This window comes from Pipra filicauda, unplaced genomic scaffold (assembly GCF_003945595.2).
Source record: "Pipra filicauda isolate LSUMZ 115617 unplaced genomic scaffold, ASM394559v2 scaffold784_size98877_pilon, whole genome shotgun sequence".
NCBI classification, from domain to species: Eukaryota; Metazoa; Chordata; class Aves; order Passeriformes; family Pipridae; genus Pipra; species Pipra filicauda.
Genome location: NW_024104958.1, coordinates 85,206 through 98,871, shown reverse-complemented (window position 1 = coordinate 98,871; position 13,666 = coordinate 85,206). Strand labels below are relative to the sequence as shown.

Below are 13,666 nucleotides of genomic sequence, written 5' to 3'. Positions count from 1 at the left end.
GAGGCGATCCACGCCGGGCACGAGGAGCCCGACCCGGCCCCCCTCAAACCCGGCCCGGGGGACTCGGGGACGGGGGGACCCCCCGAGCACGTCCTGCCCCACCCCGACATCTCGGCCGTCAGCGTCATCGTCAAGAACACGGGGTGCCCCGAGCAGCTGGAGCCGCTGGACGGCCGCGGGAAGGACGGACACGGGACGCTGGGAGGGCACGGGATGGGCGGGACGCCGGGACACGGGATGGGGGCTCGGCTGCTCCACAACGGATTCGGTGGCACCGCCGACGCGCCGCGATCGCCCGGGCACAGGGCGGGGGAGTCGGCGGCCAACGGGGAGTGCTGGGCCAAGGAGAAGGGCCCCAAGGCCTTGGATCTCTTCTCCCACTTCAGCCCCGAGCCCGGCGAGGATCCCGCCCTGCTGGACAGAGCCCGCGAGGGCAAAGGCAAGGAGAAGGCGCTGGCAGTGCCCTGCCTGTCCCCGTCCCCCACCAAGGAGCCGCTGGGGGAGGGCTCGGGGGACCTGCCCTCGGCCTTCCCGCAGCCCTTCGAGCCCAACCAGGCCGGCGGCACCGACGGGTCCCGCCCCGGCCCCGCCATCAAAAAGGAGGAATCCGACTCGGAGGAGCTGCCGGGGCGCCAGCCCAGCCCCAAGGGGTTGGGGACGGCCCTCGGGGACAGCCCCCTGGAGCACCTCAAGTCCGTCACCGTGCGTTATTCCGCCGAGGATTCGCCCCTCCCGGCCTGGCCGGGCTCGGAGGCCGCCCTGGGCGAGGCCGGGGCCGAGGGGAAGCGCTCGCCCCGCGGCAGCCCCCGCGAGCCCTTCTTCAAACCCCCGTCCCCCGGGCTGGCCCCCTCCCCCAAGGACGGGCTCTCCCTCAAGGAGGAGCAGGAAGGGCTGGATAAATCCACGGGGAGCCCGCAGAGCATGTCCAGCGCCGAGGAGGAGGAGGAGGACGAGGAGGAGGAGGAGGAGGAGGAGAACAACAACGACTCGCCTTCCTCCAGCTCCTCGCGGCCGCTCAAGGTGAGGATCAAAACCATCAAGACCTCCTGCGGCAGCATCACCAGGACGGTCACCAGGGTGTCCTCGGACTCGGAGCCGGGCTCCACCAAAGGCCCGGGGGGCGAGCAGAGCTCCCGGGAGCCCTCCCTGGAGGGCACCAAGGAGGACGGGACCCCGGAGCCGCCCCCCAAGGACAAACCGGAGCTGGGCAGCCCCTCGAAGGCGGCGGAAGGGCCCAAGATCGTCAGCGTCCAGCTGGGCAACGGCGCAAAGCTGCAGGGCACGGTGCTGCCCGTGTCCACCATCCAGAGCGCCAGCAGCGCCATGCTCATCGCCGCCAGCGTGGCGCAGCAGAAGTCCGTGGTGCTGCCCGCCAAGCCCGGCAAGGCCGTGGCCAAGAACATCATCAACCTGGTGCCGCAGAGCCTGCCCAGGGTGGACGGCAGGGCCGGCGGCGCCGGTGCCGCCGCGGCGCCGGGCGGGCAGAAGGTGAACGGCGCCGCGGTGGTGATGGTGCAGCCGCAGAAGCCGCCGCCCGCCGTGGCCGGCACCGTCATCTCCCGCAGCCAGTCGAGCCTGGTGGAGGCCTTCAACAAGATCCTCAACAGCAAGAACCTGCTGCCCACCTACAAGCCCAACCTGAGCCCGCCCGCCGACGCCAGCCTGGCGCTGCCGCCCTTCGGCTACCGCTGCCTGGAGTGCGGCGACGCCTTCGCGCTGGAGAAGAGCCTGGCGCGGCACTACGACCGGCGCAGCATGAGGATCGAGGTCACCTGCAACCACTGCACCAAGCGCCTGGTGTTCTTCAACAAGTGCAGCCTCCTCCTGCACGCCCGCGAGCACAAGGACAAGGGGCTGGTCATGCAGTGCTCCCACCTGGTGATGCGCCCCATCGCCCTGGACCAGATGGTGGGCCAGCCCGACATCACCCCCCTGGTGCCCGTGGCTTCCTTTCCCGCCGGGAGGGTGGCCCAGGAGGGCCCCGGCGCAGCCAACGGGGCGCAGGAGCCGCCGGTGCTGCCCCTGGGAGGGTCGGAGCAGGGCAGCTACAGCTGCTTCAGGTGCCTGGAGTGCAAGGAGCAGTGCAAGGACAAGGCCGGGCTGGCGGCGCATTTCCAGCAGCAGCAGCAGCAGCAGCAGGGCGGGAGCGCCGGGAGCACGGTGAGGGACGGGGAGGAAAGGGAGGGAGATGGTGGGAGGCGGTGGGAGGTGGTGGGAGGTGATGGGAGGATGGTGGGAGAGTGGTAGAAGACAGTGGGAGGTGGTGGGAAGGCTGTGGAATATGGTGGGAGATGGTGGGAGGTGGTAGGAGGGCAGTGGGAAGGCGATGGGACGTGATGGGGAGGCAGTGGTAGATGGTGGAAGACGGGGAGATGATGGGAGGATGGTGGGAAGGTGGTGGGAGATGGTGGGAAGGTGATGGGAGATGATGGAAGGATGGTGGGAAGGCAGTGGGAGGTGGTGGGAAGGCAGTGGGAGGGCAGTGGGATATAGTGAGAGATGGTGGGAGATGGTGGGAAGGCAGTGGGAGATGATGGAAGGATGGTGGGAAGGCACTGGGAAGGCACTGGGAGGGCAGTGGGATATAGTGGGAGATGGTGGGAGGATGGTGGGAGGTGGTGGGAGGTGATGGGAAGGCAGTGGGATATGATGGGAGATGGTGGGAGGGCAGTGGGATATGGTGGGATATGGTGGGAGGGCAGTGGGATATGATGGGATAGATATAGTGGGATGTCGTGGGAGATGGTGGGAGGGCAGTGGGATATGATGGGATATGATGGGATATGGTGGGAGATGATGGAAGGATGGTGGGAAGGCAGTGGGATATGGTGGGAGATGGTGGGAGGGCAGTGGGATATGATGGGAGCTGGTGGGAGATGGTGGGAGGGCAGTGGGATATGATGGGATAGATATAGTGGGATGTCGTGGGAGATGGTGGGAGGGCAGTGGGATATGATGGGACATGGTGGGAGATGATGGAAGGATGGTGGGAAGGCAGTGGGATATGGTGGGAGATGGTGGGAGGGCAGTGGGATATGATGGGAGCTGGTGGGAGCTGGTGGGAGATGGTGGGATATGGTGGGATATGGTGGGCTATGGTGGGAGCTGGTGGGAGCTGGCTGTAACCCCTGGCAAGCGCCGCCGTTCCGGGCGGGCTGACCCTGTGGAATCCCCCATCCCAGGTGTGCTCCACGTGCCCCATGATCATGTCCAACCGCTGCAGCTTCAGCGCTCACCAGCGCATGCACCGCAGCCGCCCCCCGCACGTCTGCCCGGAGTGCGGCGGCAACTTCCTGCTGGCCAACTTCGAGTCCCACCTCAAGGAGTCCTGCCTGCACTTCTCCCGCAGGGTGGGGTACAGGTACGGCCCCGAAATCCCGGGATTCCCTGGGAGGAGGCCCCGAATCCGTCGCGTTTCCCATTCCAGCGGAATCTGGTTTCCTTCTTCCCTCTCTGAGCATCGTCCTTTGCCCCTTCTCTGCTCTCATCCCCTGAATCCTGTGGGAATTCCCGTCCTCCTGGGGCTTCCTGGGCAGCCTCAATCCCAGCTGGAAGCATCCAAGGCCTGCGGTCCATCCCTGCTGGAATTTGGGATCTGCCAGCACTGAGTGGGGGGGGATGATCCAGGCTGGAATTTGGGACTGGCACTGGGTTGGATCCTGGTGGCTGTGGGAGTTTTCCCTGGTTTGGATCCCAGTGTCTGTGGATTTTTCCCAGATCCTGGGTTGGATCCTGGTGTCTGTGGGATTTTTCCCAGATCCTGGGTTGGATCCTGGTGTCTGTGGGAGTTTTCCCAGAACCAGTTTGGATCCTGGTGGCTGTGGGAGTTTTCCCAGATCCTGGGTTGGATCCTGGTCTCTGTGGGATTTTTCCCAGATCCTGGGTTGGATCCGGGTGTTTGGTGGAGTTTTCCCAGATCCCAGAACCAGGTTGGATCCTGGTGTCTGTGGGACTTCTCCCAGATCCCAGCCCTGGGTTGGATCTTGGTGTCCCCCCCCCGACATCCTGGTGCCTTTCTCCCGTTCCCATTCCCGTCATTCCAGGTGTCCCAGCTGTGCCTTTCTCCCATTCCCATTATTCCAGGTGTCCCAGCTGTGCCTGTATCCCGTTCCCATTCCCATTCCCATTCCAGGTGTCCCAGCTGTGCCTGTATCCCGTTCCCATTCCCATTCCAGGTGTCCCAGCTGTGCCTGTATCCCGTTCCCATTCCCATTCCAGGTGTCCCAGCTGTGCCTGTATCCCATTCCCATTCCCATTCCCATTCCAGGTGTCCCAGCTGTGCCTGTATCCCGTTCCCATTCCCATTATTCCAGGTGTCCCAGCTGTGCCTGTATCCCATTCCCATTCCCATTCCAGGTGTCCCAGCTGTACCTGTATCCCATTCCCATTCCAGGTGTCCCAGCTGTGCCTGTATCCCGTTCCCATTCCCATTCCTGTCATTCCAGGTGTCCCAGCTGCGCCGTGGTCTTCGGGGGGGTGAATTCCATCAAATCCCACATCCAGACTTCCCACTGCGAGGTTTTCCACAAGTGTCCCATCTGTCCCATGGCCTTCAAGTCGGCTCCGAGCGCCCACGCCCACGTGTACACCCAGCACCCGGGATTCGGGAACCAGCAGTCCAAGTGAGTGGGAATCCAGGGAATCCCGGGATCCTGAATCCCGAGGGATCGTCCTGGAGAAACGGGAGAGGCCCCCTGAGGATGTCAGGGTTGGATATCGGGGGGAATTCCTGCGTGGAAAGGGGGGTCAGGGGGCTGGGATGGGGGTGTCCAGGGATACAGTCTGTGGGAGTGTCCTGGGAATCCATGGGAATGTCCTGGGAATCTCCTGGGAATCCATGGGAGTGTCCTGGGAATCCGTGGGAGTGTCCTGGGAATCTCCTGAGAATCCATGGGAATGTCCTGGGAATCTCCTGAGAATCCATGGGAGTGTCCTGGGAATCCATGGGAATGTCCTGGGAATCCGTGGGAGTGTCCTGGGAATCCATGGGAATGTCCTGGGAATCCATGGGAGTGTCCTGGGAATCCGTGGGAGTGTCCTGGGAATCTCCTGAGAATCCATGGGAATGTCCTGGGAATCTCCTGAGAATCCATGGGAGTGTCCTGGGAATCCATGGGAGTGTCCTGGGAATCCGTGGGAGTGTCCTGGGAATCCGTGGGAGTGTCCTGGGAATCCGTGGGAATGTGAGGATGCGGCGGTTGGGGACAGGGATCCCTTGGGAATGTGGAGGGAATGGTTGGATTCGAGGACCTCGGAGGGGTTTTCCAACCCGGACAATTCCAGGTTTGTGGGGACTGGGAGTCCCACCCGGACAATCCCGGGATTGTTGGAACTGGGAGTCCCACCCAGTTCCTGGGGTTTTTCCCGGTGGTTCTCCCAGAGTTCCCCGAGGGGTTTTCCTGGGATTCCCAGACGTTTTCCTGGGGTTCCCAGGGTTCCTGGGACTTTTCCCAGGGTTTTTCCCAGGGTTCCCAGAGGTTTTCCCAGGGTTCCTGGGGGTTTTCCTGGGGTTCCCGAGGGAGTTTTCCCAGGGTTTTTCCCAGGGAGTTTTCCCAGGGGTTTTCCTGGTTATTCCCAGGGCTTTTCTGGAGGCATTTTCCCAGGGCTTTTCCTGGGGGTTTTCCCGGGGTTCCCAGGGGGTGTTCCTGAGGTTTATTCCCAGGGGTGTCCCCAGGGGTTTTCCTGGGGCTTTTCCCAGGGCTTTTCCCCAGGATTCCCGGATTTTTTCCCAGTGTTTTTCCCGTGGTTTTTCCTGGGCTGCCAATGCCCTGTGGGTGTCCCTGTGTGTCCCCAGGCTGAGCTACAAGTGTCACACGGTGTCCACGTGTGTCCACGTGTGTCCATGTGTGTCCCCATGTGTCACACGGTGTCCATGTGTGTCTATGTGTGTGTGTGACACTGTTCATGTGTGTTCACATGTGTGTTTATATCCCCAGGCTGAGCTACGAGTGTCACACAGGGTCCATGTGTGTTTTTATGTCCCCATGTGTCACACATGTCCCTGTATGTCCCCAGGCTGATCTACAAGTGTGCCATGTGTGACACGGTGTCCGTGTGTGTCCATGTATGACACATGTATGACACATGTATGTGTTTACCCCCCAGGCTGATCTACAAGTGTGCCATGTGTGACACGGTGTCCATGTATGACACATGTATGACACATGCATGACACATGTGTGTGTCTGTCCCCCCAGGCTGATCTACAAGTGTGCCATGTGTGACACGGTGTCCATGTGTGTGTCACACACGTGTTCATGTGTGTCTGTCCCCCCAGGCTGATCTACAAGTGTGCCATGTGTGACACGGTGTCCATGTGTGTGTCACACACGTGTTCATGTATGTTTATGCCCCAGGCTGATCTACAAGTGTGCCATGTGTGACATGGTGTCCATGTGTGTCCATGTATGACACATGTATGTGTTTATGCCCCAGGCTGATCTACAAGTGTGCCATGTGTGACACGGTGTCCATGTATGACACATGTATGACACATGTGTGTTTATCCCCCCAGGCTGATCTACAAGTGTGCCATGTGTGACACGGTGTCCATGTATGACACATGTATGACACATGCATGACACATGTGTGTGTCTGTCCCCCCAGGCTGATCTACAAGTGTGCCATGTGTGACACGGTGTCCATGTGTGTTCCTGTGTGTGTCACACACGTGTTCATGTATGTTTATGCCCCAGGCTGATCTACAAGTGTGCCATGTGTGACACGGTGTCCATGTGTGTGTCACACACGTGTTCATGTGTGTCTATCCCCCCAGGCTGATCTACAAGTGTGCCATGTGTGACACGGTGTCCATGTAGGACACATGTATTACACATGTTTGTGTTTATGCCCCAGGCTGATCTACAAGTGTGCCATGTGTGACACGGTGTCCATGTATGACACATGTATGACACATGTATGTTTATGCCCCAGGCTGATCTACAAGTGTGCCATGTGTGACACGGTGTCCATGTATGACACATGTATGACACATGTATGTGTTTATGCCCCAGGCTGATCTACAAGTGTGCCATGTGTGACACGGTGTTCACGCACAAGCCGCTGCTCTCGGCGCACTTTGACCAGCACCTGCTGCCCCAGCGCGTCAGCGTCTTCAAGTGCCCGCAGTGCCCGCTGCTCTTCGCCCAGAAACGCACCATGCTCGAGCACCTCAAGGTCAGCCCAGGGAGGAACGGGAAAAAAACGGGAAAACCGGGAAAACCGGGAGAATCCCGACCCACCCCGAGCGGCCCCGGCCGGCTCGGGCGACGGGAGGTTCCCTGGGGGGTGTTTGGGGGTCCCTCCCGAGCTGGAAGGGTTTGTCCCCAGCAGAGGCTTTTCCCCAAACCGGGAGAACCTTTTATCCCTTAAAAAAAAGGGGGGGAAAAAATCAGGGATCCCCGGTCTTTCCTGGCGCAGGGAATCCAGGAGCAATCCCTAATCCTCTTCCTCAGCTGCCATCTTTCATCCGTGCTCAGAGCTCCCTGGGGGATCTTTGGGGTCCCTCCCAAGCCCAAAGTGTTCGTCCCCAGTTTATCCCCAGCAGAGACTTTTCCCTAAACCAGAAGAACCTTAAAAAAAGGGGGAAAAAAAATCAGGGATGCCACGGTCTTTCCTGGCACAGGGAATCCAGGAGCATGTCCCTAATCCTCTTCCTTGCCTGCCACCTTTCATCTGTGGGATCTTTGGGGTCCCTCCCAAGCCCAAAATGTTTATCCCCCAGTTTATCCCCAGCAGAGACTTTTCCCTAAACCAGAAGTGCCTTTTATTCCTTAAAAAAAAAAAAGGGGAAAAAAAATCAGGGATGCCACGGTCTTTCCTGGCACAGGGAAGGGCTGAATCCATGAGCCTCCCTAATCCTCACGGGGAATCCTGGGACACTTTGGGAACCCCAGGAAAACCCTTGGGGAACAGCAGGAAAAACCCCCGGGAAACCCGGGAAAACCCCCTCAGGGGGTGATGAGGCCCCTGGAACGGGTTGTTCCTGGAGGGATTCTCCATCCCTGGAGGGATCCTCCATCCCTGGAGGGATTCTCTGTTCCTGGAGGGATTCTCTGTCCCTGGAGGGATTCTCCGTCCCTGGAGGGATCCTCCATCCCTGGAGGGATTCTCTGTTCCTGGAGGGATCCTCCATCCCTGGAGGAATTCTCTGTCCCTGGAGGGATTCTCCATCCCTGGAGGGATTCTCCATCCCTGGAGGGATCCTCCATCCCTGGAGGGATTCTCCATCCCTGGAGGGATCCTCCATCCCTGGAGGGATCCTCCATCCCTGGAGGGATTCTCCATCCCTGTAAGGATGTTCCATCCCATCCCAGGCCGGGTTGGAGCCACCTGCCCCATGAGAAGTGTCCCTGCCCATGGGTTGGAACGAGCTGATCCCGAAATTCCCTCCCCACCCCCCCCCATCCCACAGACGGGCAGAATTCCCAGGAAAACCCCCAACTCTGTCCCCCCAGAACACCCACCAGCCCCAGAAGGCCAAGGAGGACGGGGCCCGGAAGGTGCTGCTGACCCCCAAGCAGGAGCCCCTGGAGACTCCCGTGTCCAAGGTGTCCGAGGAATCCAGTTCCTCCACGGAGGAGGACGAGCCCCCGAGCTCCCCGGAGCTGCGCAAGGCCAAGCGCAGCCGCTTCCAGCGGAAAACGGGCTCCAAGGCCAAGGGCAGCGGCTGGACCTGCGGGGTCTGTCACTCCTGGTTCCCCGAGCGCGACGAGTACGTGGCCCACATGAAGAAGGAGCACGGGAAGGTGAGCTGGGAAGGCGGGAATTCCAACCCCCCGGGAATGGGGGGGGCGGGAAGACGACGGCCAGGGCGCCTCAGTCGGGATACGGCACATCCTGGGATTCCCTTGGATGGGGTTGGACCTGTCCTGGGATTCCCTCGGATGGGATTCCCTTGGATGGGATTTCCTTGGATGAGATTCCACCTGTCCTGGGATTCCCTTGGATGGGGTTGGACCTGTCCTGGGATTCCCTTGGATGGGATTCCCTTGGATGAGATTCCACCTGTCCTGGGATTCCCTTGGATGGGGTTGGACCTGTCCTGGGGTTCCCTTGGATGGGGTTGGACCTGTCCTGGGGTTCCCTTGGATGGGATTCCCTTGGATGGGATTGGACCTGTCCTGGGGTTCCCTTGGATGGGGTTGGACATGTCCTGGGGTTCCCTTGGATGGGATTCCCTTGGATGAGATTCCACCTGTCCTGGGATTCCCTTGGATGGGATTGGACCTGTCCTGGGATTCCCTTGGATGGGATTCCCTTGGATGGGATTCCCTTGGATGGGATTGGACCTGTCCTGGGATTCCTTTGGAAGGGATTCCACCTGTCCCAGCACAGAGCAGTGGGGTGGGACACCCAGGAACCTTCTCTTCTGGGAGAAACTCTTCCAGGGTTGTTTTAGGATCAGGGAATGTCACAGCCCAGAGCAGGGATGGGACACTCGGGATCAGGGATGGGACACTCGGGGTCAGGGATGGGACACCTGGGATCAGGGATGGGACACTCGGGATCAGGGATGGGACACTCGGGATCAGGGATGGGACACTCGGGGTCAGGGATGGGACACCTGGGATCAGGGATGGGACACTCGGGATCAGGGGTGGGACACTTGGGATCAGGGATGGGACACTCGGGATCAGGGATGGGACACTCGGGGTCAGGGGTGGGACAGCTGGGATCAGGGGTGGGACACTCGGGATCAGGGATGGGACACTCGGGGTCAGGGATGGGACACTTGGGGTCAGGGATGGGACACTCGGGATCAGGGATGGGACACCTGGGATCAGAGATGGGACACTCGGGGTCAGGGATGGGACACTCGGGATCAGGGATGGGACACCTGGGATCAGGGATGGGACACTCGGGGTCAGGGATGGGACACTCGGGATCAGGGATGGGACACTCGGGATCAGGGGTGGGACACTCAGGATCAGGGATGGGACACCTGGGATCAGGGATGGGACACTCGGGGTCCTCCTCCCCCAGGACAAACCCCCCGGGGTTGAGCTTTGAGGAGCCCGAGTTGCTCCCGATCCCGTTGGGCATCCCCTGGGATGGGCAGGGAGTGGGAATCCGAGTCCCCCCCACCCTCTGGAGCGGGAATGCGAGTCCCCCCCCACCCTCTGGAGCGGGAATGCGAGTCCCCCCCACCCTCTGGAGCGGGAATGCGAGTCCCCCCCCACCCTCTGGAGCGGGAATCCGAGTCCCCCCCACCCTCTGGAGCGGGAATGCGAGTCCCCCCCACCCTCTGGAGCGGGAATGCGAGTCCCCCCCACCCTCTGGAGCGGGATCCCGTCCCGTCCCCGGGCTGAGGGCCCCCGTGGTGTCCCCGCAGTCGGTGAAGAAGTTCCCGTGTCACCTCTGCGAACGCTCCTTCTGCTCGGCCCCGAGCCTGCGCCGGCACGTCCGGGTCAACCACGAGGGCATCAAACGGGTCTATCCCTGCAGGTACCCACGGGATCCATCCCCTTCCCGGGAACACTGGGGGCTGGGAAACCCCCGGGGGGGAGCTTGGATCCGGGCAGGGCAGGAGGGAGGTCGGACACGGAGCGGGAGGAGCCGGGAACGGCTCCGGGGTTTTGTTGTCGAGCACGTTCGGGGTTTGGGGTTTGGGATTGGGGCGCCAGAGCGGCGTTCCCAGGGGAACCAGCAGGGCTTGGGAGCTTCCCGAGGTCCTGTCCCACCCCAGGTACTGCACGGAGGGCAAAAGGACCTTCAGCAGCCGCCTCATCCTGGAGAAGCACATCCAGGTCCGGCACGGGATCAAGGTCACGGACCAGATGAGGAGCCAGGAGGTCGTGATTTCCCGGATCGGGAGCGGCCCCTCCCAGGTACGGGGGGGCTCAGGGGGGGTTTGGGGGGGTTTGGAGGCGTTTCCTGGTTTGTTCCTGACTCCGTGTCCTGCAGGAAAGTGGGAATGTCCCGTCGGAGATCGCCCGGGATGTGCCCCAGGGTGTGAGGGGCCTGACACGGGGGGGTGGGGATGTTCTGGAGCCCCTGGGATGGGATTCCTGGATGGATCCCTGGGTGGGATTCCAGCTGTTCTGGGACCCCCCTTGGATGGGATTCCTGGATGGATCCCTGGATGGGATTCCAACTGTTCTGGGACCCCCCTTGGATGGGATTCCTGGATGGATCCCTGGATGGGATCGCACCTGTTCTGGGACCCCCCTTGGATGGGATTCCTGGATGGGATTCCCACCTGTTCTTGGACCCCCTGGGATGGAATTTCAGCTGTTCTGGAACCCCCTTGGGCAGGATCCCTGGATGGATCCCTGGATGGGATCCCACCTGTTCTGGGACCCCCCTTGGGTGGGATCCCACAGCTCTCGGTGCCCCCCCCATCCCTCGATCCCAGGGAATCCCCCCCGAGGGAGATCCCGGCGCCGGTCGGTTCCTTCCGACCCCGCTTCCCAGGGAACCCTCTCCGTCCCTCCCGCAGCTCTCGGGCCGGAAGAGGAAACTCTCCTCGGACGATTCCTGCAGCGAGGAGCCCGACAGCACCACCCCCCCCTCCAAGACCCCCAAGGGGGAGCGCAAAGGGCCCCTGAGGTGCCGCAAGTGCGGGTACTTGGCCAGCAGCGCCTCCGACTTCCAGGAGCACATCCCGCAGCACCGGACTGACGGCAGCTCCCACCAGTGCCGGGAGTGCGGGCTCTGCTTCACCTCCCACGTGTCCCTCAACCGCCACCGCTTCATCACCCACAAGAAGAAGAAGGGCCCCGGGGACGGGGAGGATCCCGCCCAGGGGCCGCGGAGCCCCCGGGAAGGGGGATCCCAGGGCGCGGGGAACGACGGGAAGTTGGTGTGCAAAGTGTGCGGGAGGGGCTTCGACAGCCAGCTCAACCTCAAGACCCACTTCAGGACCCACGGCATGGCCTTCATCAGGGCCAGGCAGAACAACAGCCCCGAGAACTGAGGGGCGGCCTCTGGAATTCCCGCTGGAATTCCCCCTCGGGACCCCGCGCAGCGACAGCCCCGAGAACTGAGCACGGCCCGGCCTCTGGAATTCCCTCTGGAATTCCCCCTCAGGACCCATGGAGTGGAACAACAGCCCAACAGCCCCGAGAACTGAGGGAGAGCCCAGCCCGGCCTCTGGAATTCCCTCTGGAATTCTCTCCAGAATTCCCCCTCGGGACCCACGGCATGGAACAACAGCCCAACAGCCCCGAGAACTGAGGGAGAGCCCAGCCTGGCCTCTGGAATTCCCTCTGGAATTCCCCCTTGGGAACCATGGAGTGGAACAACAGCCCAACAGCCTCGAGAACTGAGGGAGCCCTCCCTGGGAGTTCCCCCTGGATCATCACCCCTCGGGAATTCCCCCGGGATCCACGGCATTCCCGGTGGGAACAGTGTAAATAACAGCCCCGGGCTCCCCTTCCCTCCATCCTGATGAAGGAGCTGGGAAGAGAGAGGAGAACCAGGATGGGATGGGATGAGCTGTCCTGACTCTGTGCCTGAACCTGCTCCTGCCTCATCCCCTGGGAATTGGGGGTGATCCCAAATCCCCCGGATTTCGGCTCCAGGAGAGGAGGAGCCACGTCCGGACTCACCGAGGGGCCCTTCCCTGTCCCTGCTCCGGAGCTGGGCAGGACCTGGGACCAAGGGGAGGCTTTTCCACGTCCTCACACAGCAAAAATCCCCTTTTTTGGGTGTTTTTTTTTCCGGTTTTCTTTCCCTTTCGGATGTTTTTGTTTTTTGTTGTTGAGTTTCGCCGGGAGCTGCGGGAAAGGAGCCGATCCCGGACTCCTGGAACGGGGCTGGGCTCCATCAGCCCCTCGGAGGGGTCCCTCATCCATCCCCTGGGATCATCCATCCCCTGGGATCATCCAGCCCTTGGGATCATCCAGCCCCTGGGCTCATCCATCCCCTGGGATCATCCAGCCCCTGGGATCATCCAGCCCTTGGGATCATCCAGCCCTTGGGCTCATCCATCGCTTCTGCTGTCCTTGGGACACTCGGCATTCCCTGGGGAGGAGGAGGAGGAGGAAATTTCCCTTTGGATAAGGAATAACAAGCCCAAAAAACGCCTCTGGGAGAGCCCAGGGACAAGGGGGGGGTCTCCCCACATTCCAACCAGGATCGTGCTGCTCTCCAGGGGAAGGAAAGGAGGGAATTCTGCTCCCAAATCCTGCTCTGGACTGAAACCAGAGAGGCTCCTTCCCTTGTTTTCCCGGCTGCTCCTCTTCCTCGGGATATTTTGGGACCAGGGGGGACCCTCCTCATCACCAGGTCCCCCCGAAAAAACAACCGGAAAAGACTCTTTGGACTCGTTATCCCGGGAATTCCCTGTGAATAAACTCCCTCTAACCCGCCCTGTGAACTTGTATCATACACTAAAGGTGACAGAACCAACCAACTGCTGTTGTGATTTTGGGGCTTTGTTTTGGTTTTGTGGGGGTTTTTTTGTTGTTGTTTTTTTTCCCTTATTTTGGTTTTTTTGGGGGTTGATTTCTTGATTTTTATTTTTTTTTCTCCCTTGGTTTTCTCCTTTTTTTTTTTGTTTGGGGGGGCAGGGGGTGAATCCTCCCCCCCTCCCCTCGCTGCAGGTGGATTCCAGATGGGGAATTCCAGGAGAGAAAAGGGGGAGGATTTCAAAGGAAAAGGAGAGGATTCCAAGTGGTTCCCAAATCCCCTGGGCCGGGTGTGACCCCCCCCTCCGTGGGGT

At 61.0% G+C, this 13,666-nt stretch overlaps 1 protein-coding gene across 1 annotated transcript; it reads left to right on the top strand.

Annotated features, from left to right (window-relative positions):
* Positions 1-3: 3 nt before the first annotated feature.
* ZNF687 (zinc finger protein 687) lies at positions 4-13,357 on the top strand (the record flags this gene model as incomplete). Its single annotated transcript, XM_039389901.1, has 8 exons — positions 4-2,160; positions 3,183-3,361; positions 4,446-4,622; positions 7,014-7,176; positions 8,457-8,747; positions 10,334-10,446; positions 10,688-10,829; positions 11,441-13,357. Coding segments are annotated over 8 exons (3,699 nt in total), but the record flags the coding sequence as incomplete, so codon positions are not given.
* Between the last annotated feature and the right edge of the window lie 309 nt (positions 13,358-13,666).